The sequence below is a fragment of the Saxophila tyrrhenica genome (assembly GCF_035928015.1).
Source record: "Saxophila tyrrhenica strain CCFEE 5935 chromosome Unknown scaffold_1, whole genome shotgun sequence".
Classification (NCBI taxonomy): Eukaryota; Fungi; Ascomycota; class Dothideomycetes; order Mycosphaerellales; family Extremaceae; genus Saxophila; species Saxophila tyrrhenica.
In genome coordinates, this window is record NW_027041733.1 from 1,535,113 (window position 1) to 1,556,418 (window position 21,306).

Below are 21,306 nucleotides of genomic sequence, written 5' to 3' on the forward strand. Positions count from 1 at the left end.
CGACAGGAGAAGAGTCATCGAAGCGGCGTGGAGCTGAGTACGAACGCCGGTCTTGGCCATCACGAGAGATGGAGCCCTCGGAGCCGCCCATTGATGCCAACCCACGCCCCCGGCCTGCCATCTGCTCGGAAGAAGGCCATAAAACGAGAAGCCGCGTCTTGCGGGTTCAGTGAACAACCACTCTGACCCACGCCTCCAAGAAAGAACCAAGCTTGCGGTGTTCGGAATTGGGCGTCCTAGGCTTTCTCCGGGACGACCTTTAGCTTCTTCCGAGCGCATATGGAGACCTCTCGCGTACCAAGGAGGCAGCATCAAGCAATGAGAAGCGCTCTCCTAATCACTACTCGGAGCCTGGGTCATCAGAGACATTTTATCACCGGCCGAAGCCTCAAATGCCGCCGCGACGGAGTTACTTACGCTACGTCCTACTCAACGCGACGTCCATAGACGCGTTATACGTGCTACGGTGGTGACTGCAGCCTGTCAGTAATCCGCAAGGCGAATGCGGTTGTCAGGCCACTGGCGAGTGGGCTCGCACGAGCTCTTCAACTGAAGGTATAAGAGAGACCTGCTTTCCTTCGTATCCTGCACTCTCCAGCAACATACTCTTGCGTCACACATCTCCTCTCTTCAAGAAGACACATCATCCACTCGTCGACCTAGGATCGTTCCGATCGTCACAAGCTCTCCCTCGCAATGGACTCCAGATACGCGAAGTCGTCCGACACTCAATCCATAGACTCGACATCCACAGAGTCTTCCACGACACAACTCCTGAAGTCGAAAGTGTCTCCGAGCGACAAGTCATCTTCGAAGCCGACAGACCGGCCCTCCGCCGGCGAGAGATAGCCAGAACGGAAAGCTGGAAGGCTGAGCCCAGAGATACTGGCGACCTATACGGCGCTGAAGTAGTGCAAGTTTTCACCAGGAAGGCTTCAAGTCTTGCAGAAGCGATGGACACCCAGCTGGCACCAGGGCAGAAGAAGTTGGCGGACCTCACGGAGTTCAAGGGCCGCCGTGAGTGTTGGAAAGTGCAAGAAGGCCATGTACGCGCCAAGGACAGCACAAAAACACCATCGATATGTTTCCGTTGGGCTGAGAATAATGGGTTGCATATTTGTGAGATGCGAGGAACCTGTCAGAGTACTAGAGTGTGAACACAGGAAGAATGAGAAGCACCATAAAAGCAAAGCTTGGACCGGCCTCATCACGTGAGCTGAGGTGAATTATTTCTTTCGTCACATGCAAATTGCTGCCTTGCTTTGATGACGTCGTTGCTGCTGCTGCTGCGCTTCACCATCTTCACCTTCTCCAACCTCACAATCCTCACGACACACCTTCTTGTCCATGAGCTCTCCCTCTCCTCCCCTCTCTACCCGCACCACACATGTCCTTGTGCCACTACAGCCCAAGATGGATCGCAACAACAAGGATGCCGTCTTCGAGAAGAAAAGAAGCATCGCAAGCAAGCGCAGGCCTTCCATGTCGCCGCCAGAAGATTCCACAGCGGCATCGCCAGCATCAGCACCGACGACATCACCCTACTTCAAGCTGAAGCGTCGCCGTGCAGCACCAACATCATCAACATCGACAAGTACTTCGCCCGCGCCAGCGCCCGCACCCACCACACCTCTCGCCGGATCCAAGCGCAAGGCCAGCACCTCGACCACTCCCTCTTCCCGCCCCAACTCCACTCCAAAAAGCAGCACTCATCGATCACGTATCCCGCACGACCCGATCAACATCTCCGTCTACGAGCTACGGAAGGAAGGTAAGCACGCAGACCACGGCCCCGTCGTAACAGTCTGCGTCTCGGAGAAGACCGCTGATCTCGCACTGCAATAGGCCTAGGCTGGGACGAGATCACGCACCAGACGAACGCTTCGTGTGGTTTGACCGGCGTCCATGAGTTGACTGGGCCGGCTTGCTATAGTCGCTTCACTCGCAACGGGCCGCTGGTGGCTAAGGATAGGGGTGAAGAGTACCAGAGGGGCTGGTACATGAACATGAAGGGTCCGGTTGCTTTCGAAGACCGGGAGGAGGGAGGTGAGGACCAAGCGGACGATGGCATGGGGAGCGAGGGGCCGAGTGGCGAGCAGAACAGTACTTTGGAAGGAGAAGAAGACGTCATGGTTAGGTCCGAGTATGCGAAGGCGGCGTTCTGGAAAACCTTGCTGCACAGCGCCAATGCCGGAGTCTCCGATACGAATAGGTTGTCCGAGGAGAACATCAAGGGGATGGTGCGAGTGCTGGTGTAGGGAGTCGGCTGAAGCACTCTCCCAAAGGCGAACGACAGAATCTGGCGCCCACGTGTAGCTGGTGGTCGTTTGCAGCGCGGAGAAGGTCGCACAGATGGACTGCAATGGCACGCCTTCTCGAGCACACCGATAGCAACATCGCATGCTCATAGGCGGCTGGTGGTGTTTTGTGGAATCGGAGAAGGTAGCATAGAAGTGGCCACAATGGGGTCGCTCGATACGTTGTCTGCGGCGGTATCTTCGGCTGCAGTACAGCTCTAAGCATTCAAAATCTTCATCATCTCCTCTACACTCCGAATCTTCTCCCTCATCTTGCCCTTCTCCTTCCCTCTCCTCCTCTCCTCAGCATCAATCTTCTGCCACTCTGCCCAGCTCACAGATCGGACACCCCGCTTCTTCATCTCCCTGTCCACCGCCGCAAAGCCCTCCTTTCGTTCACCTTCACCCTCATTAAACCTCGCGCCATCCTCCCAGTCCCGGGCAATGATGTCTGCCGTGTTGAAAGCATCGTCCATGGTGCTTGCAATCACGCCGGTGGGACCTCGCTTCACCCAGCCGGAGCAGTACATTCCAGGTACATGCCCGGCGGTCAAAGGTCCAGCTGGTCCGCGGTCGGGTGCAATCACGCGGCCATACATATCGTTGGGGATGATGCCGAAGTTTTCGTCGAACGGTACACCAATGTCATCGAAACCGGGTAGAGGCTCGGACTGGTAGCCAACAGATCGGAAGGCGAGGTCTGCGCGCGCCATTGTCCGTCTTCCGGTGGGTTTCGCTTTCAGATTACGGACTGAATTAAGATCCTTCTGCGGATCGCCTGATATTAGCGAGGAAATTGAAGCTGTGTATTCTGTCTGCTCAAAGCCAACGGCCTCCAGCTTGTCACCGGTGGATGATAGAAACTCAACGGGTGACCGCATGTAGCCCAACTGCCATGCTTTCACTGCGCTCTCCATGGGCGTCTTCGAGCCACGTTCCAGCACTTCTGCTATTCGCTTCAGCTGCCGCGGAAGCTTCTTCCGCTCGACTTGAATAAGCTCGTCCCAGGTTCCAGGCGGTGGTGCAAAGCCAACGCCAGGCAAGTTCATGAGCTCACGTAATTCCTTGATGGTGTATGGCGCCTGCAATGGTCCACGCCGCCCGATGATCTTGACATCTCGAATCTTGCTTCGACTCAGAGCCTCCAGAGCCTGCTCCGAGGCATCGGTCTCCTTCAACATGTCAACAGGCGAGAGTAAGAACCGAGCAATGTCCAGAGCTACGTTTCCTTGTCCAATGACCACAGCCGTGTCTCCTGATTGCAGATCAGGGTTGAGGTCCGCGTACTCCGGCAGACCATTGTACCAGCCGACGAAAGCTCGCGCTGATACAACACCCTTCAAGTCCTCACCGGGGATGTTGAGCCGCCGGTCCTTCGAGGCGCCGTATGCGAACAGCATCGCATCGTAGTGCGGCGCGATGGAACTCAGTGGCAACTCCTGCGGACCATTTCCTATCTGCACGTTGCCAGCAAAGTCGAACTGCGGCCATTTACCAACATCTTCCAGCGTCTCGGCCGACTTCTACTATTTCGAAAATGGTCAGTGAATGCTTCAGAGCCTCGTGCGAACGCGAGAGCGCGGACTTTAACCTCGGGGTGGTCTGGGGCGACTCCGAATCGCACGAGGCCGTATGGCACTGGCAGCGACTCGAACATTGTCACCCAGATATTCGGCAGCTTCTTCATCAACCGATACGCCGTGTAATATCCTGCTGGTCCGGAGCCGATAATGGCCAGATGGAATGGTCGATCTCGGGGTGTCGCCGTGCTTTGATGGCGCTGGAAGCCATGGAGAGCTGCGCGCCTCTTGACGGAGACATCGAGGGTGTGTTGACACGCCTTGCAGACGTATGGTGGGCGACTGAGAGGGCGCATCGTTCATGGAGAACAGATGTCGCAAGATGAAGTCGAAAAGTGATCTCTTCATGATGCCGTCGGCACTCGCTCCGAGATGCCTTATCGGGCAATCAGATAGTTGCCTTGTCGACCACAAAACTCTAAATTCTGTTGACGAGAGGGCAGCGCTCGACCACACTTCCCTGCAACTTCACTATACAGGCATCTTCATTCGCTAAGCGAGACATCTTGACATTCCTCAGATCTACTCTTCGTCCTCCTGGTACTGCGTCCATTGTCTCCATTCATTCAACCACATTCGCTACCACGGCAATGGGAGGGAGCGACCAACCCTACATGTACACGCCGCAGCGCACCGTCTATCCCTTCTCCAACTTCAACCCGAAAGCCGTTACGCAGGCCGAGTACAAGAAGGTCGAGGATGAGCAGAGGAGCAAGCCGAAGCCAGAGGGACCGTTGATCAACTTCAACGCGCATCCGGACAGTTATATGATTGTGTCGGGCCAGAATGTCAAGTACAACCCCATGCCTGCGCGGACGAAGAAAGAGGTGACGGTGCTGCGATGGGTGCAATTTGCCCTCCGAGTGATCACGGAGATTGCAGCGCTGGGGATACTGGTGTGTGTCATTTGCACCAAGAAGGTCGATGTATCCCTCGTTTGGATCATGCGTCTCGCGGTAAGTCATTCCCGTTCTACCGTTAGGAGGGTTATACTGACTTATACTGGCATAGCCCGCGGCCGACATCATCACAACCATGTATGCAATCTACCATCTCCTCCGACCAGCCAAGTCGCGGACTCCAGGAAGCTCAGCCAGCTATCACATCTTCGCTCTGGTGATGGACATCGGTCTCATCCCGTTCTACGTCTTCATTGCGATGTACGCCAACACCAACTACACCGCCGACCCGGACAGCAAAGAGCGTTGGACCAGCTTCTTTGATGCGCCTGAAGCTCTCAATACTTTGTTGCTGGTGACATTCATCGGATCGGCTGTCATCGGAGGCTTGCATCTGCTCAGCACGGTGTTTGACCTCTGGTTGATTGTCCTTTTCCGCAAGATCTCCAAGCTGCCGCCGGACATGAATCCACTCGAAGACAACCTGACCGGCAGATCATCGAGGACCAGCAAGCACAAGTACAAGGACAGCGATGCCACGCTAACTGGTTCCGTGGCCGAAAAGAAGCCGGCGTATATGTCTGGAAGCACGATCTCAGTCGATCAGTACTCGCGCTTATCGACCGCGAACAAAGACGCCGAGAACTCACGCGCTGTTCCCTTCCAGCATAGTCGCATGGACTCGCAAACCACGTTCTCGCCGCATAATCCGAATACGGCACGCTGGTCTCGCGAGCAGTTCGAAGACGTCAACATGTACAACCAGCCGGCCTCCGCACGGAACTCTCGAGCAGAAGTCAACAGCCAGCGCCCAAGTCCAAGCAAGCGAAGTTCGTTTGTCGAGAACATGGATGTCCCTCCTCCACCGCCGCTCTCGACCGATCGTTTTTACTCCAGACGTCCGATCTCCTACCCCGACAATCGATCGAACACCAACCTTTCCAGCTCAGCCCGCTACTCGACCCCGGCCCTGCCGAATGCTGCGCCCACCAGCGCCTTGGTCCAGTCGCAGCAAAAGCAAGGTCTCTTGAACGACAACTGGATCTCAGTCGACGACGACCTTGACAGCACGCTCAACTCTCCCGACCGCCGGCAAACCAAGATTCCAGACGTCTACGTTGAGCGCCACGACTCTTTCAACCCAGAGCCCCTGCGCATGAATCCACCAACACCACCGCCAAACACGCGTTACGAGTATCCCGACCCCGACGATGATCAGCCCCTGCGAGCGCACATGAACCGTTCCGCGCTGACTCCCAGAAACGACAACGGCAATGGCAACCTCGGCGTTCAGAGGACGGACACAACATCCTCCTCTGTCTACTCCGAGAGATCGCCCTCTCTGAAAACAAGCAAAGCGGCTGGAGGCACACCCAAAAGCAAGTACTACGGGGATCTTGCTGCCGCCACCGCGGGTGTGCGCGGTGCAAAGTCCAACGACACGATGAAGACGACCGGCACCGTAGGCGCAGCAGCCATGGACTCCATGGGAATGATGGCGCTGGGCGAGTATGGGTATAGCGCGCCTTCACCGCCGCCACAGAAGATGCGAACGCCGAGGAGAGCGAGGGATGCTGGTGGAAGGGTGGTGAGCAGGACGGGAGTGGATATCGTGGACGCGCAGCAGCCGTATGGGAGCATGGATATGAGGGTTCGGAGGGATGTTAGTGGGAAGGTTGCGGAGGAGGGAAGGGGGGATCGGGGGTGGTATGAGAGGAGAGGGTATTGATGAGGTGGACTGGTAGGCTTGTGGACATTTTGGGGCTAGGAAAACGGGACTGGGCTTGAGTATAGGGATGTCGGCTGAGTGCGCGGGCGCTTGGGCGTTTCGAGATGGGACGGGATTGTGGATAGCATGTTGCAATTGTCAATAGGAATACGAGTTATGCATGTTCATTGATTATTTTCCTGCTTCTCCATTATGCCGACAGGGTTGGGTGACTGCAGGCCATATCTGACCCACTATACCGGCTTCGGAGTCGTTGACGCCGATCACTGATACCAAGTCAGGGAACAAACAACTTCATCCTACACCTCCATCAGTTTTTGCTTTTGTCTGTATGGGATAATGTATTTCTAGCCTCTTCATCCTTCTCTAATACCTTCGCTCCTAATAAACAGATCCATGTGGAACCATGCTAGCCCGGCGCGCACTCACAACTTGCACCCGCCACTCGAGCCGTTGCTTTTCCTCGACCGTCAAACGGCAAGCAGATTTCACGCACGCGGTCATTGGCGGCGGCACTGTGGGACTTGCGATTGCAAGAAGGCTACAGAGGATTGATGGTGCACAGGTGGTGTTGATTGAGAAGCATGGGATGGTGGGGACGGAGACGAGTTCGAGGAATTCTGAGGTATGTTTTGATTACTTTCTTTGCTTGTACTGGGCGACGGCTGACTGGTGGGCTAGGCGATCCATGCGGGTATATACTATGGCCATGACACGCTCAAGACGAAGCTATGTGTGGAGGGGAAGAAGATGATGTACGAGCTTTGTGAAAAGAATCGCGTCCCGTACATGAACTGCGGCAAGTGGGTAGTAGCTCAGGACGATGAGCAGCTCGACGCGCTGAAGGGTGTTCATGACTTCGCGAAGAGTATCGATGTGCCTATCCGCTTCATCTCGAAGGAAGAGGCGCAGACGCGGGAACCTCACGTTCGAGCGCAAGCGGGTGCACTTGAGAGTCCATCGACTGGCATCGTTGACAGTCATTCGTATATGCAGTTCCTGCAGGGTGACTTTGAGGAGGCAGGGGGAACGACTGCGCTGGCGAGTCCTGTCAGTCATATTTCTCCTCCAGCAAACGGAAGTGGCGAATGGAAGATCTGGACGGCTTCTCCTGGCTCTGAAGAACCCGTACCATCATCGCCTTCGCCTCAGACGCATGATCAAACTACGGCACAGGGAGAAGACGACACTTTCATCACAGCTGAGACCCTGATCAACAGCGCTGGCCTGTACGCATGCGGCATCAACAACATGATCCTCCCTCCATCACGGCATCGGACACCGTACTATGCCAAGGGCTCATACTTCTCCTACTCGAAGTCACACCCCAAAACGAACACCTTGATATATCCTGCGCCTATACCCGGCCATGGCGGTCTCGGCACACACCTGACCCTTGACATGGGCGGCCGGATACGATTCGGTCCAGACGTCGAGTGGGTGGACAATCCGAACGATCTCGCGCCGAACCCGGACGGCGAGCGGTTCAGGACTGCGATCGAGGATATCAAGTCCTACTTGCCAGGGCTGGATGGCGACGCTGTAATGTTGGATTACTGTGGTATTCGACCTAAACTTGGGAAAGGTGGCGCGCAGAACACCGGCAAAGGAGATTTCATCGACTTCTACATCGAGAAGGAGGAGGGTTACGATGGGTTTGTGAATTTGCTAGGGATCGAGAGTCCGGGTCTGACGAGCAGCCTGGCGATTGCGGAGCATGTGCATGATCTCTTGTATAGATGACATAGATCGAGCTACCTAGACTCGCCGTCTATTTCAGAGCCTCAGTGATTGGTATAATGTCCAGGCCACCGCTTGATGGCTTCTTTGAAGCCCATTCCATTCTGCACATCTTGCAACAAGCCATCGTCCGCCTTCCTACCGCAACAGTTAGCGGACAGCTTAAACAACACGCAGAACTTTCAGCCAACTTACTTATGCTTTGGCAACAGGCCCATCACATCCCCCAATCTCTCCTTGGGAATCACACAACAAACCATCTCCCCCTCATCCGCCACCAACACATCCCCCGGCTTCACCACAACCTCCCCAATCCTCAGCGGCACATCCACCGCCCACGGCTTCGCCTCCAGACTCGTCCCAGAACTCGAAATAGCTTTCGACCAGACCTGCAGCTTATCATCCTTGCACAGCTCGCCACACCCAACCACATCACGAACCCGGCCGTCGATGACGATGGAACTGATGCCACGGACTTTGAAGCGCGTGGCGACGATGTCTCCAACGAGCGCGGCGGTCTGGTGGGAGGGCTGTTGCATGATTACTGCTGAACCAGATGGGGCGATGTCCGTGAAGTGTTTGTCGGGTGGGAGGTTAGTCTCTGAAGGGACGTCGAGGCCACGGTATGTTGAACCGGGTTTGTGGGTTTTGTCGACGAAGAGGACGGTGCTGATCGGGGCGACGATGCGGGTGTGGGAGCCTAGACGGGTGGGGAGGGGGACTGTCCTCTGGTCAGATCCTTGGACAAGTGAAGGGTTTTATGTGAGTTTGGCAAGGGGCATACCGATGTCTCGTAGGTAGCCTGCTGATGGTATGCCGAGTTTGAGGAGGGCATCTGATACCTACAGTGCGATCAAATTCATCAATGGCGCCATCCTACCAGTATCAAGAGCATCTTACTTACATCGCACGGCGAATAGTCTTTCTCGATGGTCTCGCAAACAGATTCAATGTCTTGAGATTCCGACATGTTTGGGAGGTGGCCGAGCAGCTGGCAGAGTATCTCTGGCGTTTTTCAATAGACTCGGTCGATCAATCCCGCCTGCAATAGGTATACGGTCGTTAAGTTCAAAGGCGTTGATGTGGACAAAGTGAATGCAAGTCGTCCCTTCCGATTTCGGCTATGTGGCCATGGTCTGCGTTTTGCGGGGCTAGAGCTGCCGAACGATCAGAAGTACAGAAGACACACCTACAAGCCAACGCCCTGCAACTCCAAACAAAGGTCGTGATCTCTTCATCCCCAATCGCACGCTCGGCGATGTATGCAAAACGCTGGACTCCCGATACTCAACGCCTGCGCCGTGACCCCACCCCGTAATTACTCGTCTTCAACCTCCTCCACCCTCGCGCTGAGGTTTCTCTGCTGGGTTTCGATGCTTCCATCTGTAGGCGCACTCTCCGTGCCTGTCGCGCTCGTTGTCACCGGCTCCGAGATGTTCGGCTCATCGTCAGATCCCTTGGTCCCTCCAGCAACCTTGCCATTCGCCTTTGCCTCCCGCTTCTCCTTTTTACGCAGCCGCTCTTCTTTCTTCCGCTTCTTGATCGCTTTCTCATCCTCGTGCCATGCCCATACCGGCCGGAAGGAGTCGAAGAAGCCCACATCCTCAAACAGATTGGGATACAGCCAGAAGCCAGGCGGATTCGTAAACATGGTGATGAGGTAGAGAATTAAGCGGACGATGGCCATAGCGAAGAAAAGGCCCAACACACCCAGCATCGCCATACTGAGATACCAAACACCAAGACGGAGATGGTAGGGCCAGACCGGGAAGAAGACGACAGCCAGGATAAGGAACAAAGCGCCGACCGCATAGAGCTTGTTCTTCCACTGTGCGCCTTCGTATAGCCATACGTAATGAAAGGTATCGTTCGCCTCCTGCTGTTGTTCGATCTTTACTGTCCACAGCCCCTTGACCCGCTTCTTCTTGGCGTGGTTGTGCCCCTCGTGCTCGTCGATCTTCGAGACCCGGAGTGCAAGCAGTGATAGTGGGAGGAGCTTGAACGTGTTCTCGGCTGTGACTCGATCCTTGACCTCTGGAAGGAGCGGGTTCTTCTTCCGGGCTTTTTGGTAGGCCTCCGAATGCAGGGCGCGGATGGCGCGCTTGACCTTGAACATGTCCTTGCGCTTTTCCTGGAAAATACACGTCCGGCTCTTCAGATCTTGGCCTTGTAAGAATTTTGCGACTGCAATGGCTTCTGGTTTAGGCGGCCCCGGTTGAATGGGGACCTGTTGACCTGGCTGTGCTCCCTGTTGCTGCTGCTGTCCCTGCGCCTGCTGTTGTTGTTGCTGCCGCATCTGGTGTTGCTGCATTGCTTGCGCCTTCAACCGCTCGACGTACTGCGGTACTGACATACCCGCCTTCTGTGCTTCGGTGGCCAGTTGGGCCTGCATCTGGCGGATTTGTTCGGGGGAAGGCTGTTGTCCAGGTTGCATCTGTGGAAACGGTCCACCGCCCGGTGATGGCGGTGCTTGCGCCATGGTGGTGAAGGAGTGCGAATGGGTGTTGCAAAGGAGCGTTTGAAAGGAAGTGTATATCAAAGAAAGAAGGCAACGTGTTGCTCTGCTACCAGAATATCTTTAGCCTCAGCCCTAAGAAGACGCCAAGGCCGGAGCCGGCGGCACTCCCGCTCCGCACTTTGAATCGGCTCAAGCCAGCAAATTTGAAGCTCCTTCCAGTACGACGACGACACCAACTCCTCCCCCATCAACGACGTATCGAGTCAGGCAGACCACCTTACCTACTAGCCATGGGTAAGTATCGCCCTCTCGAGTCATGGCTGCAGCCTCGTGCAATGCCCGGCTGAACAAGACCGCGTGAAACTGATCGAATACCCTCTATTCAGCTCCCAAATTCGATCCCAACGAGGAGAAAATCATCCACCTCCGCGCCACCGGTGGTGAGATTGGTGCTTCGTCCGCGCTCGCGCCCAAGATCGGTCCGCTTGGTCTGTCGCCGAAGAAGGTCGGTGAAGACATCGCCAAGGCAACGGGTGACTGGGTACGTTGATATTCATCCTCCGAGGCGCAATGGCAGTACTAATCGCATGGAATTGCAGAAAGGTCTTCGTGTCACCGTGCGCCTGACCATCAAGAACCGTCAAGCCGCCGTCTCTGTTGTGCCCTCCGCCAGCTCGCTAGTCATCAAGGCGCTGAAGGAGCCGCCGCGCGACCGCAAGAAGGAAAAGAATATCAAGCACACGAAGTCCATCCCCCTTGACGAGATCATCGAGATCGCCCGCACGATGAGGTACAAGTCCATGTCGCGTGAGCTCAAGGGTACCGTCAAGGAGATTCTCGGAACTGCGTTCTCCGTGGGCTGCCAGGTTGACGGCAGGAGCCCGAAGGCCATCAACGATGACATCGACAATGGGGAGATTGAGAGTAAGCCGCGAGCTCGACAATTCTGGTCTTTGCAAGCAGATGCTAATGGTGATTCAGTTCCTGACGAGTAAATGCTTGCGATTCGAGTCTTCTTTTTCAGCATAGACCACGAACGCCAGGTACTCTACGACTACGACTATGACAGCGCCGCAGTGCGAAGACTGCAATCTCGCGTCCGTGTCTGATGAGGTGCAGTGAGCAGTTCACCAAAATGAACAAACTTGACCACGACATCTCCACGATCTCCTTCTCTCATCTCATTCCCCTTCTCTACCCACTTTGCCAACACTCTGGCCTCTATCCATACCTCCGTGATTTGGGCCTATTTTGGATGCAAAGGAGATTGATCTCTTGACTTATTACTCACCGCGCCTTCCTATGTCCTTTCGGGCCGTGGATTGAGTGGTCCATCTTTTCTAGTCAACATACCTTGAAGATACATGCTGACCGTCAGGAGCGGAGGAGGAAGGATATATTGTCTCACAACCAAGACATTGCTCGCCTTTCGGCCCTTTTGCCCAGCAGAGAAAAAAGCAAAGAGGGTCATACGCTTTGGTGGGCACCTCTCTTCCGAACAGCAGCATCCAACACGGTCACGAAGCCGTTCTTGCTCCCGTGGATGCTGCCTCGAGTCCTTCGACACAGCGAACCATGGTCGATCGTGGTCACACAATACATAGACCCTGCAGCCTCCCGCCCTCTCTCCCGCAGAAGGATCGCATAACCGGTCCGACAGCGTATATGACTCTGCCATCACTGGTCGCACAGACATGCAGCCAGCGCCAAAGCAAGACATCGCCCGGGCTAAGCACCGCGCCAAGGTGGAGTAGAAAGCCAATCAGGCCGGGGATAGTGATAGTACGAAGAACGGAGGTGGAATCAAAGTGTCTGCGGTGCCAGGAAAAGTCGCAGATGACATGGTAGTAACACCAACAGCCGTAGACCCGAATACCATATCCTACCATCCGAAGGAATGACAAGAGCATGGTATTGTTAGACTCCAATTTTACTGAGCCCTGTGAGAGCCGTTGCGTTTCCTGTGCTCGCGTGGCTGCAGCCTTAGTCTCAAACCATCAGCCTCGAGCTAGGATTAACGCGGCTGTTCTTTTGTCACACGTGCGGTTGGCGGCGCTGGTCGGGTGCCAATCTCGTTATTTACACTCATGTTCTCTCATCATTGCTGTGCCATAACCGTCGAGAGTGTCCGTCGAGGCCGCAGGGAGTGCAGCACGTCGCATCTCCGTCTCTCTCTCTCTCTCTCCCCAACATCCTCCTCCGCTGGAGAAAGGCGAGCTAGCGGGCGGCTGTGAAGAGCTTGGTCATATCGCTGAAGACTGAGGCCCACAACCAGGTTTGCGGGCATTTTGCGCGACACGGCTGGCCCATGTGAGCGGTTCAAAGCATCTTGGAGACCCGAGGCTCTGGAATCACTCACTGCGTGTACCACACAACAGCTTGCGAGGCAATCTGGTAGACGGGGAAGTAGAATTCGGTCTCGTCCGGTGCTGCTGCACTCAGCCGCCTGAGCCAACACTCAAAAGACCAATTGGCCTCAGCAGCTGTCAGCAAGGCCAAATCTACGCCCTTGCTTGCTACGTCGGCACGGGAGACTCGCGACGGCTATACTCACTGCTGTCTGCCAGTACCCGTCTCGTACTACGGCTAGACACGCCCACGGTCACTGATTGTTCCGAGTTTGGCTGATTCGCGCGGCTGGAGGCATATTTGCACACGCATCACGTTTCGAATCTGGTACTATTCAAGAGGTGCACGAGGGACGAGACTCGGGAAGCGACAGAACCGGGACGAGAAGAACTACACGGGCGCAGGTCTCGGGACAAAGGCAATTGCAGGCGTAAACATATATGAGAGAAGGCGAGCGCGATGTCATACGTGTTGGATGTGAACAGGCATTGCAACGGCGTCGGCTCATATCCTCACCGATAAGACTGCGCTCGACCAGCTCAGCACCAGAGACCCTGCCGTGTGCCTGAGCAGCAGCTGCTCGGGACTGCGCCACGATGAGCGCTGAGGTGGTACACAACAACGTCCACGCTCCCCGCTCCCACAGTGCTGGCACAGTCTTCTCACGAACCGATTACGCCGGAGGCTCTATGCCATATTTGACTCAGCAGTATGCGCTGCCCATCAACCATGCCAGCTTGCGAGGAGATGGCAGTGATGGGAATTTGAACAGTGGCCAGCAGACTCCACGCGCTGAGAATACTTTGAGACGAAAGACCCCGAACGGAACGCTGAATGCTGGGTACGATGGATCTTCAGTCGAGTCTAACCCGCAGAAGCATCAGTTGATGCCAATGAGCGAGACAAATGCGCAGCTGTACAATCAAATGCCGTCGCAAACCAAGCGCACCTTTATGCAACACCAACAACGGCAGCACAGTGGCATGAGCAATGGCATGGGCAGTGGAATGAGCAGTGGGTGGACCACGCCGACTGGCCAGATATGGCAAGGCTCGCAGTACCCCATGCCGCAGAACGCTTTCCCGGTCATGGACTCCATGCTGAACCAAGCTCCTGTGCACGCTTACAACGCCCAGCAATACTTCGGCCAGACTGTTCCCAGCGTGATACAGCCGTCCTTCCAGTATGTCGGTCCGACAGCTTCTGGTTTGCAGGGCTCCGGACCTTACGGCCCGTACTGGCACGATGGTACCTTTGTGCCATACAGACCTGCCGCTTTACGAGATCCAAGATTCTACCACCAACAGTCTGCAATCTGGCCGGAATCGTTACCGAGCGCGCAATACACTTTTCAGTCCAGCACATGGCAGCCTAGCCCATACCCGTCGCCCTCTGCGCAATGGCCGCCCATGGCTGGCGCGCTCCCTTTGATGGGCCAAGCTGCTGGATACAACTTCGGGGCTCCTCCAGCTCACACGCCTGTTCTTGGTCAGTTCGGCGATCCTACCTCGACACCGGGTGGACAGTACTACGGTCCACCAAGCTATCCACCTCCGCCGGCGCCACAGAACAACCATGACGTCTACAATTATCAAGTCAACAACGCGGTGCCGTCTTACAACAATGTCGAAGCCGAGTTCGGTCCATCCTCGCCAAATGGAACGCAGAGAGACAAGGCATTCTCTTGGGCACTGCAGCAGTATCGCGATTTGCTTGGTTTCATCCAGCAGACCAGACGACAACAACACCACAACCGGCAAGTGCATGGGCAGCAGCAGGTTTCTCATAGGCCAAGCTTCTATCCAAAGCCACCCAAACCATCCAGATCTGGCTCGGCAGTACAGGTCAACAAAAGGCGGAAGGAAACAAGTGCGCTGCAGAGAGAGGCCTTGCACAGGTCTGACTCTGCACCTGGGCGAGAGTCGGGTGAAGCTTTGGGGTTGGACGAAGAGCTGGGTCCTGAGAAGACCCGGTCGAACTCGCTTCGCTTAGCAAACGGTCTGGAGAACCAGGACAACGAGTTCCACCGAAGGGCGTCATATGATCAGTACACACGATCCGATCAATGGCCTAGTGCTGCACAACACCAAGCAGACAAGTTCCGGACACTCCGCCGCTCCTCTGGTTCTACAGCTATTTCAGGTCTACCTCAGGATGACACACCAGTCTCGCGCGCGCAGTCGGCTCTTTCGATGTTGGTCCGACTATGTCAGGAGACAGATTGGCAGTGGACGGATGGCATGCATCTTGGTGGCTGTATAGCCTACGGTCTGGGCAACTACCAGAAAGCGTTGAGATGGTACACGAAAGTGCTGGACATGGACCCGAAGCATCTTGAGGCGACATCGAATCTTGCCGCGACCTTGCTTGCGCTCGGACAACGGCAAGAAGCCGAGCAGCATTGGATGAAGGTGGTCAAGGCAGCGCCGAATCACTTCGAGGCTGTTGAGCATCTCATCGGTATGCTCTGCAACGAGCAACGAAGTCGAGACGCCATCCGGATCATCGAATACGTCGAGCGCTCGCTGCGCCAACGTAAGCCTTCCGATCTGCTTAAAGCTACCGACCGGCAGAGCGAGTGCTCTTCTTCGACAGCAAGTCGATCACCCTGTGTGTCTGAGATGTCTGACAGAATGGCGTATGACTTCGACGCGGACGGCGATGCTTTCAATCAGGACTGGCCGGACACGCCTGGCTCGACTGAACCAGGATATGGCTCCAGTGGCTTCGCGATACCCGGCTGTGACAACGGTCGCATCCTGGCTTTGATTCACGCCAAGGGCAACATGTTGTACAGCCTTAGTGACAATGCTGGCGCTGCTCGCGCCTTTGAGGACGCGGTACTGATAGCTGCAGGCCGACGGTTCCGCAACATACAGGCACTGGTGAAGCACATCCTTTCCGAGATCTCCGCAAGCGTTCAGCAACGCTTATTGGGCCAGCAGCCGCCTGCATCACTGTCCACGGAGCCGATACTCTTGACACCAGAATATGCTCTCGCAACTGCAAAGTTCTGCTTCAACCATCTCGGCGAGCTACCTGGCCTGCAGTATCTGCCTGGCGGCCCTCAGAGCCTTGCAAGAAGAGCTGTTGTATCGACCACGAGCAACTCGCTTCTATCGCTGGCAAAGATCTACCAGGATGGCATGTCCAACAACAGTCGAGCGGCCGGTGTCACTCCTCTGGCATCAGGCGTGAGAGACATCTTGGCCTTGTATTACCTGTCGTTGTCTCTGCAACCGAGCCCATCGACCGCGAACAATGTCGGCATCTTGCTTGCGAGTGTTCAGCAGACTGTGGCACCTGTCCGACCACACCAGAAGATGGACATACCCGGCGTCGTCCCTGGAAGCGGCATCGCGCTCGCTCTTCAGTACTACAACTATGGCCTACAGCTCGATCAGAACCACGCGCACCTCTACACCAATCTTGGCAGTCTGCTGAAAGACATTGGCCAGCTCGATGCGGCGATCAAGATGTATGAGCGTGCTGTGGTCTGCGATGGGAAGTTTGACATTGCTCTCGCCAACCTCGCCAACGCTGTCAAAGATAAAGGCAGGATCAACGATGCGATCGTGTACTACAAGCGCGCCGTCGAAGTCAGTCCAGACTTTGCTGAAGCTGTCTGTGGTCTGGCGAATGCCTTGAACTCAGTCTGTGCATGGAACGCTCGTGGCGGCATTGCAGAAGACAATGGCAAGCGGGATCGATGGCATGTTGACCCTGGTGGTATGCTGCTTGATGCGAGGCAACCGGGTGCTTCGAGCTCGGGATGGATGAAACGGGTACTCGATATCGTTGGCAAACAGCTGGCGGAAGGAGAGGCCTGGGGCAGAGGAACGTTGACACCGACAATCTTGGAGCTCCTAGTTCAGCAACTCACGATCCTGGAGGGATCAGTCGAGAACCTGAAAGAGCGCGAGTCGAACATGCGCAAGACACTGACAGCATGGGCCGGTCACCGCTGGGAGGGAGCACGCATTACGCGGCTCATCGAACGTGCAACACGGCGCATTGGATGGCACTGGTACCGGGACCTCTACATCAAGAAGAAGCGACGGACATCTGGAAGTTACGATCGACCGCAGCTCCCGGCCTCGTTGACTGTCCCTACGGCGCCTACTGTGCTGCCCTTCCACACCTTCACCTGTCCCATGTCGGCCAAGCAGGTCCGACTCATTTCGCAACGCAACGGCCTTCGCATCTCAGTGTCAACACTTCGCAGCCCGTGGTTGTCGAAGCAAGTCTGTCCGCCGCCCAAGCCACCTGCTCCATCACTCCGTGTCGGATATCTGTCGTCCGACTTCAACAATCATCCGCTGGCTCACCTGATGCAATCTGTCTTTGGTATGCACGACGAAAAGCGAGTTGAAGCGTACTGCTATGCTACCACTGCGAGCGACAACTCAGTGCATCGCCAGCAGATCGAGAACGAGGCGCCGCAGTTCCGGGACGTCAGCACGTGGACCACGGAGAAGCTGGTCAATCAAATCGTGCAAGATGGCATTCACGTCCTCGTTAATCTGAACGGGTACACACGCGGAGCTCGCAATGAAGTCTTCGCCGCGCGTTCCGCGCCGATTCAGATGTCCTTTATGGGCTTCGCCGGAACTTTGGGAGCTGAGTGGTGCGACTACCTTTTGGCAGACGAGACTGCTATCCCGCCCAGTACTTTAAGGCCTTGGAGACGCAATGTAGATTTGGAAGACCAGTTAGTCGACGAGAACAATGGTAGCGATGAAGAATGGGTCTACGGCGAGAACATCATCTATTGCCGAGATACATTCTTCTGCTGCGACCACAAGCAGAGTGCGCCTGATGCGCAGGACAAGCATCTGAGCTGGGAAGAGGAGCAGAAGCGGAGATGGCAGATGCGGAAGGAGTTGTTCCCTCAGGTCTCGGACGACACCATCATCTTTGGCAACTTCAACCAGCTCTACAAGGTATGTTTGTCCACCTTCACTATGCTATCCTGGGCTAACATGGCTGCCAGATCGAGCCGACGACTTTCCGCACATGGCTTCGCATCCTCGCCCGTGTTCCGAACTCCATCCTCTGGCTCTTGCGCTTCCCGGATCTGGGCGAGTCGCATCTTCTGGAGACTGCTCGCAAGTGGGCCGGCGCTGACGTCGCATCTCGTGTTATCTTCACCGACGTCGCGCCCAAGGCTCTTCACATCTCACGTGCTCGTGTCTGCGATCTGGTCTTGGACACAGCCGAGTGCAACGGGCACACCACAGCAGCCGACGTGCTATGGAGCGGCACGCCGCTGCTCACGCTGCCGCGCTACTCGTACAAGATGTGCAGCCGCATGGCCGCGAGTATCCTGAAAGGCGCATTACCGAAGTCTGAGGAGAGTGCGAGGGCTGCTGAAGAGTTGGTCGCGACTGGTGAAGATGATTACGAGGAGAAGGCGGTTGCGCTCGGCAAGTCTTTCGTCTCGACGCCGAACAGCGCCGGCATGTCGCAGGGTCGGGTGACGGAGTTGAGAAAGATTCTGTATACTGCGCGGTGGAGCAGTGCGCTGTTTGATACTAAGAGATGGGTGCGGGATCTCGAGGATGCTTACGAGGAAGCCTGGAGGCGGTGGGTGGCGGGTGAAGGAGGTGATATTTGGCTTGGTCGGCTGCCGCAGAAGCATTCAGATGCGGCGTAATGGCGAGCAAGGCTCTCGGGTTTGATTTACGGCGCTGGTTATGGGCGCAATCTACGCTGGGCTGGGGGTGCGAGGGAACGACCTGTCGCTTTCATTTTCACAATTATACCCTATCTGCAGCAAGGCTCTGCAGCGCGTCGTATGTCAATCATTTCCGGTTTACAATTTTGCGAAGACACAGTCAATTTGTCACTCTCCATGATCACCTTGAAGAACTGCCATTGCCATTCCTAATGATCATCCTCCAGCATCCAGACGCGGCAAATCCATCAGGTCCAGACCATCAGCGTTGGAGACACATTCATGGAATCATTGACGCTCTCATCTGACGCTCTGCACGGCATCTTTAGTGCTAGCATCACTCACGAGTCGTGCCTCCATCAAGACGATGTGCAGCTGGTGCGCGTCGAGCAGCCCGCCAACGATTCACAGCATCACGACTTGCTAACCACACCATGTTCTAGCCACCGCCTCAGGGTCGAGTGGGTCAACAACAAGGCCATTGTGCCCAGTCGCACCGTCCCGAATACAATGCCGTGACACCATTTCAAATCTCACTGACTGATCGGACGACCGTTGAGGCAATCGCATTCAACCCCATATGGTATGTCCACAAACGCGAACGGACTTAATACCGCAAAATATCGGCAGCCAGCAGAATCGCGATTGGACCTCCCATGAAGTAACACAACACCTGCGTCGTCAAACGGCTCGGAATCTGGATCGACAAATCCTTACCAGTCCGTTGTGTTGGGCCAGTTACACCGCATCTGGCATCTGGCGGGAATTCGGGACGTGCCATTGGACGAATGGAGAGAACTTTTCGCCAAAAAGGCTCTGTACGAGCATCTTTTTCGCTTCCGCTGTATGCAGGCTCTCGCGAAGTTGCATGATGCGTCGACGTTGGACGACTCGGTAGATGTGACGACGGGCCGAGGGGAGGGAGACGCTGCGCTGGGAGAGGTTCGGGCAGATCGGCGCAACGGGTGTGGTGATCTGTGGTTGCTGATTGCCAGCGAAGGATTGCGCTTGGGAGTGTTAGGGGATGATCGAAGAGGATCCGCGCATTCCGATCGCATAGTGGGGACAGCATGGTTGCTCACTCCTTCGCCGCGCACAAGGGCGGTGAAACAGCGCAAGCCCTGAACGACGTTCAGAGATCTGGGGGCCGACTCCGGCCGTGTGGAGAGTTGGAAAACTCGTCTATTTTGTTCGCGTTGGGTTTAGCTCGACGACCAGGGATGGGAGATAGATCTTGCAGATCACCCGAAGAGGACCGGCTCGTCGAAACGTTGGCTCGGAACAGAAGGGTGAGGGCAAGGAGGCGTCTTTCCGATCGCAACGGTTGATGATCCAACGGTACTGTGCATCCATCTTGGTGGTAGACAATGGGTTGTGCTCCCCCATATCCACACTCGCGGTGGCATTTCACAACCTGATTGTAACCATCTGCCCCCGTCCATGCGGCATAGAAGACAGGGGAGCGTCGTCGAACGGCGACGAGAGACCGGGTCACGGAATGCTGTCACACACACGGCCGGGACATGCCATCGGTCCAAGTATTTGTCTGAAGCATTTTGATGTCTCAGCTAGTCGGTGAGAACTTCGCCACGATGATTTGCCAGACCAGTCGCAGTCGAGTCAGTCCTATACAGAAGTGTGTGAACGCCCCACGGGCCAGTCTGGGGTGAGCGAAGTGGATGTGCCCAATGAACGCTGGTATGCGCTCAAGGACGGTGGAGGAATGATCATATCGAATCGGTGCGCAGGAATTAAGCGCAAGGTTAGCCTATCGCACGTGCAGCGACTGGTGAGACATTCACATGGATACCCCCGATCTTAACCACATGGAGCAGTTGCACTTGTCGACTTTCGGCGTCGTTCGATTCGTTGTCTTAAATTCCAAATACTCTCTTCCCCACTTCCTCCTTCCTGGCCTTCTTCTTCTTTTCGAACGGGAGATCTAGCTTTTCGATCTGATGAGACGCCCTTCTCTAGAATCTTTCCACCAACGATCTTCTTCCGGAGGGTAATTACGATTTGTTGGCGGCAACTTCGTCAATCGCCTGCTCCTGGATCCGCTCGTTCGAGAGTTGAACGTCGTGCCAAGGTTGAGCCGACGTCGTGGGAATGCCGTTTCGGTAGAATCAGCCGACCGTTTGATGCTCCCCCGGTCTATGTCTATATACGTCGTGATGGCTTGGGAGGCGAAATGATGATCTCCTGCATGTTCGCCAGAGTCTGTGGCTGCGAGACGACTGTATTGGATGCTTTGAAGATGTCGGTCTTCGCAGGCGACCAGTCTTGCCTGTCGGCCACCTAATAACAACCCACCAAACGCCAGGATGGAAAGCGTTGCGCCTTCGCATTCAACGGTCTGTGACATACCAGCCCAACAGCGCCCACTAGCCCCGGGACGGGATCGATCGCTCTGTAGATTAAACCTCTGGCGCACGGTGATCATGAAGCTTGCTTGCTCCCTGGTCAGCGCGAGGATCCTCCAGAATTAGTGTCTTGTCTCTCCTCTTGTTCGGAACGCTGACTCGATGTGCACGGGTGATGGCGACAGCGTTTCGTTGAAGACTTCTCCGCTCGTCC

At 55.6% G+C, this 21,306-nt stretch overlaps 8 protein-coding genes across 8 annotated transcripts; 5 read left to right on the forward strand and 3 right to left on the reverse strand.

The window, feature by feature from the left end:
- Positions 1-1,413: 1,413 nt before the first annotated feature.
- Positions 1,414-2,258, forward strand: LTR77_000686 (uncharacterized protein; the record flags this gene model as incomplete). The annotated part of the gene is made up of 2 exons (XM_064797951.1): positions 1,414-1,771; positions 1,846-2,258. 2 exons carry the CDS (start codon positions 1,414-1,416, stop codon positions 2,256-2,258), a joined length of 771 nt encoding a protein of 256 aa, XP_064664185.1.
- Positions 2,259-2,515: 257 nt separating this feature from the next.
- ARH1 (NADPH-adrenodoxin reductase) lies at positions 2,516-4,173 on the reverse strand (the record flags this gene model as incomplete). Its single annotated transcript, XM_064797952.1, has 2 exons — positions 2,516-3,820; positions 3,883-4,173. 2 exons carry the CDS (start codon positions 4,171-4,173, stop codon positions 2,516-2,518), a joined length of 1,596 nt encoding a protein of 531 aa, XP_064664186.1.
- Positions 4,174-4,467: 294 nt separating this feature from the next.
- Positions 4,468-6,505, forward strand: LTR77_000688 (uncharacterized protein; the record flags this gene model as incomplete). Its single annotated transcript, XM_064797953.1, has 2 exons — positions 4,468-4,833; positions 4,889-6,505. The coding sequence occupies 2 exons, from the start codon at positions 4,468-4,470 to the stop codon at positions 6,503-6,505; spliced, it is 1,983 nt and encodes a 660-aa protein (XP_064664187.1).
- Positions 6,506-6,911: 406 nt separating this feature from the next.
- On the forward strand, positions 6,912-8,248 carry LTR77_000689 (uncharacterized protein; the record flags this gene model as incomplete). Its single annotated transcript, XM_064797954.1, has 2 exons — positions 6,912-7,130; positions 7,187-8,248. 2 exons carry the CDS (start codon positions 6,912-6,914, stop codon positions 8,246-8,248), a joined length of 1,281 nt encoding a protein of 426 aa, XP_064664188.1.
- Positions 8,249-8,289: 41 nt separating this feature from the next.
- On the reverse strand, positions 8,290-9,215 carry LTR77_000690 (uncharacterized protein; the record flags this gene model as incomplete). The annotated part of the gene is made up of 4 exons (XM_064797955.1): positions 8,290-8,383; positions 8,441-8,966; positions 9,030-9,087; positions 9,150-9,215. The coding sequence occupies 4 exons, from the start codon at positions 9,213-9,215 to the stop codon at positions 8,290-8,292; spliced, it is 744 nt and encodes a 247-aa protein (XP_064664189.1).
- Positions 9,216-9,563: 348 nt separating this feature from the next.
- On the reverse strand, positions 9,564-10,724 carry SEC62 (Translocation protein S62; the record flags this gene model as incomplete). Its single annotated transcript, XM_064797956.1, has 1 exon — positions 9,564-10,724. The coding sequence occupies one exon, from the start codon at positions 10,722-10,724 to the stop codon at positions 9,564-9,566; it is 1,161 nt and encodes a 386-aa protein (XP_064664190.1).
- Positions 10,725-10,993: 269 nt separating this feature from the next.
- On the forward strand, positions 10,994-11,698 carry RPL12 (60S ribosomal protein L12; the record flags this gene model as incomplete). The annotated part of the gene is made up of 4 exons (XM_064797957.1): positions 10,994-10,997; positions 11,090-11,244; positions 11,303-11,627; positions 11,685-11,698. The coding sequence occupies 4 exons, from the start codon at positions 10,994-10,996 to the stop codon at positions 11,696-11,698; spliced, it is 498 nt and encodes a 165-aa protein (XP_064664191.1).
- A 1,950-nt stretch (positions 11,699-13,648) lies between these two features.
- On the forward strand, positions 13,649-18,708 carry LTR77_000693 (uncharacterized protein; the record flags this gene model as incomplete). The annotated part of the gene is made up of 2 exons (XM_064797958.1): positions 13,649-17,995; positions 18,046-18,708. The coding sequence occupies 2 exons, from the start codon at positions 13,649-13,651 to the stop codon at positions 18,706-18,708; spliced, it is 5,010 nt and encodes a 1,669-aa protein (XP_064664192.1).
- Positions 18,709-21,306: the final 2,598 nt, after the last annotated feature.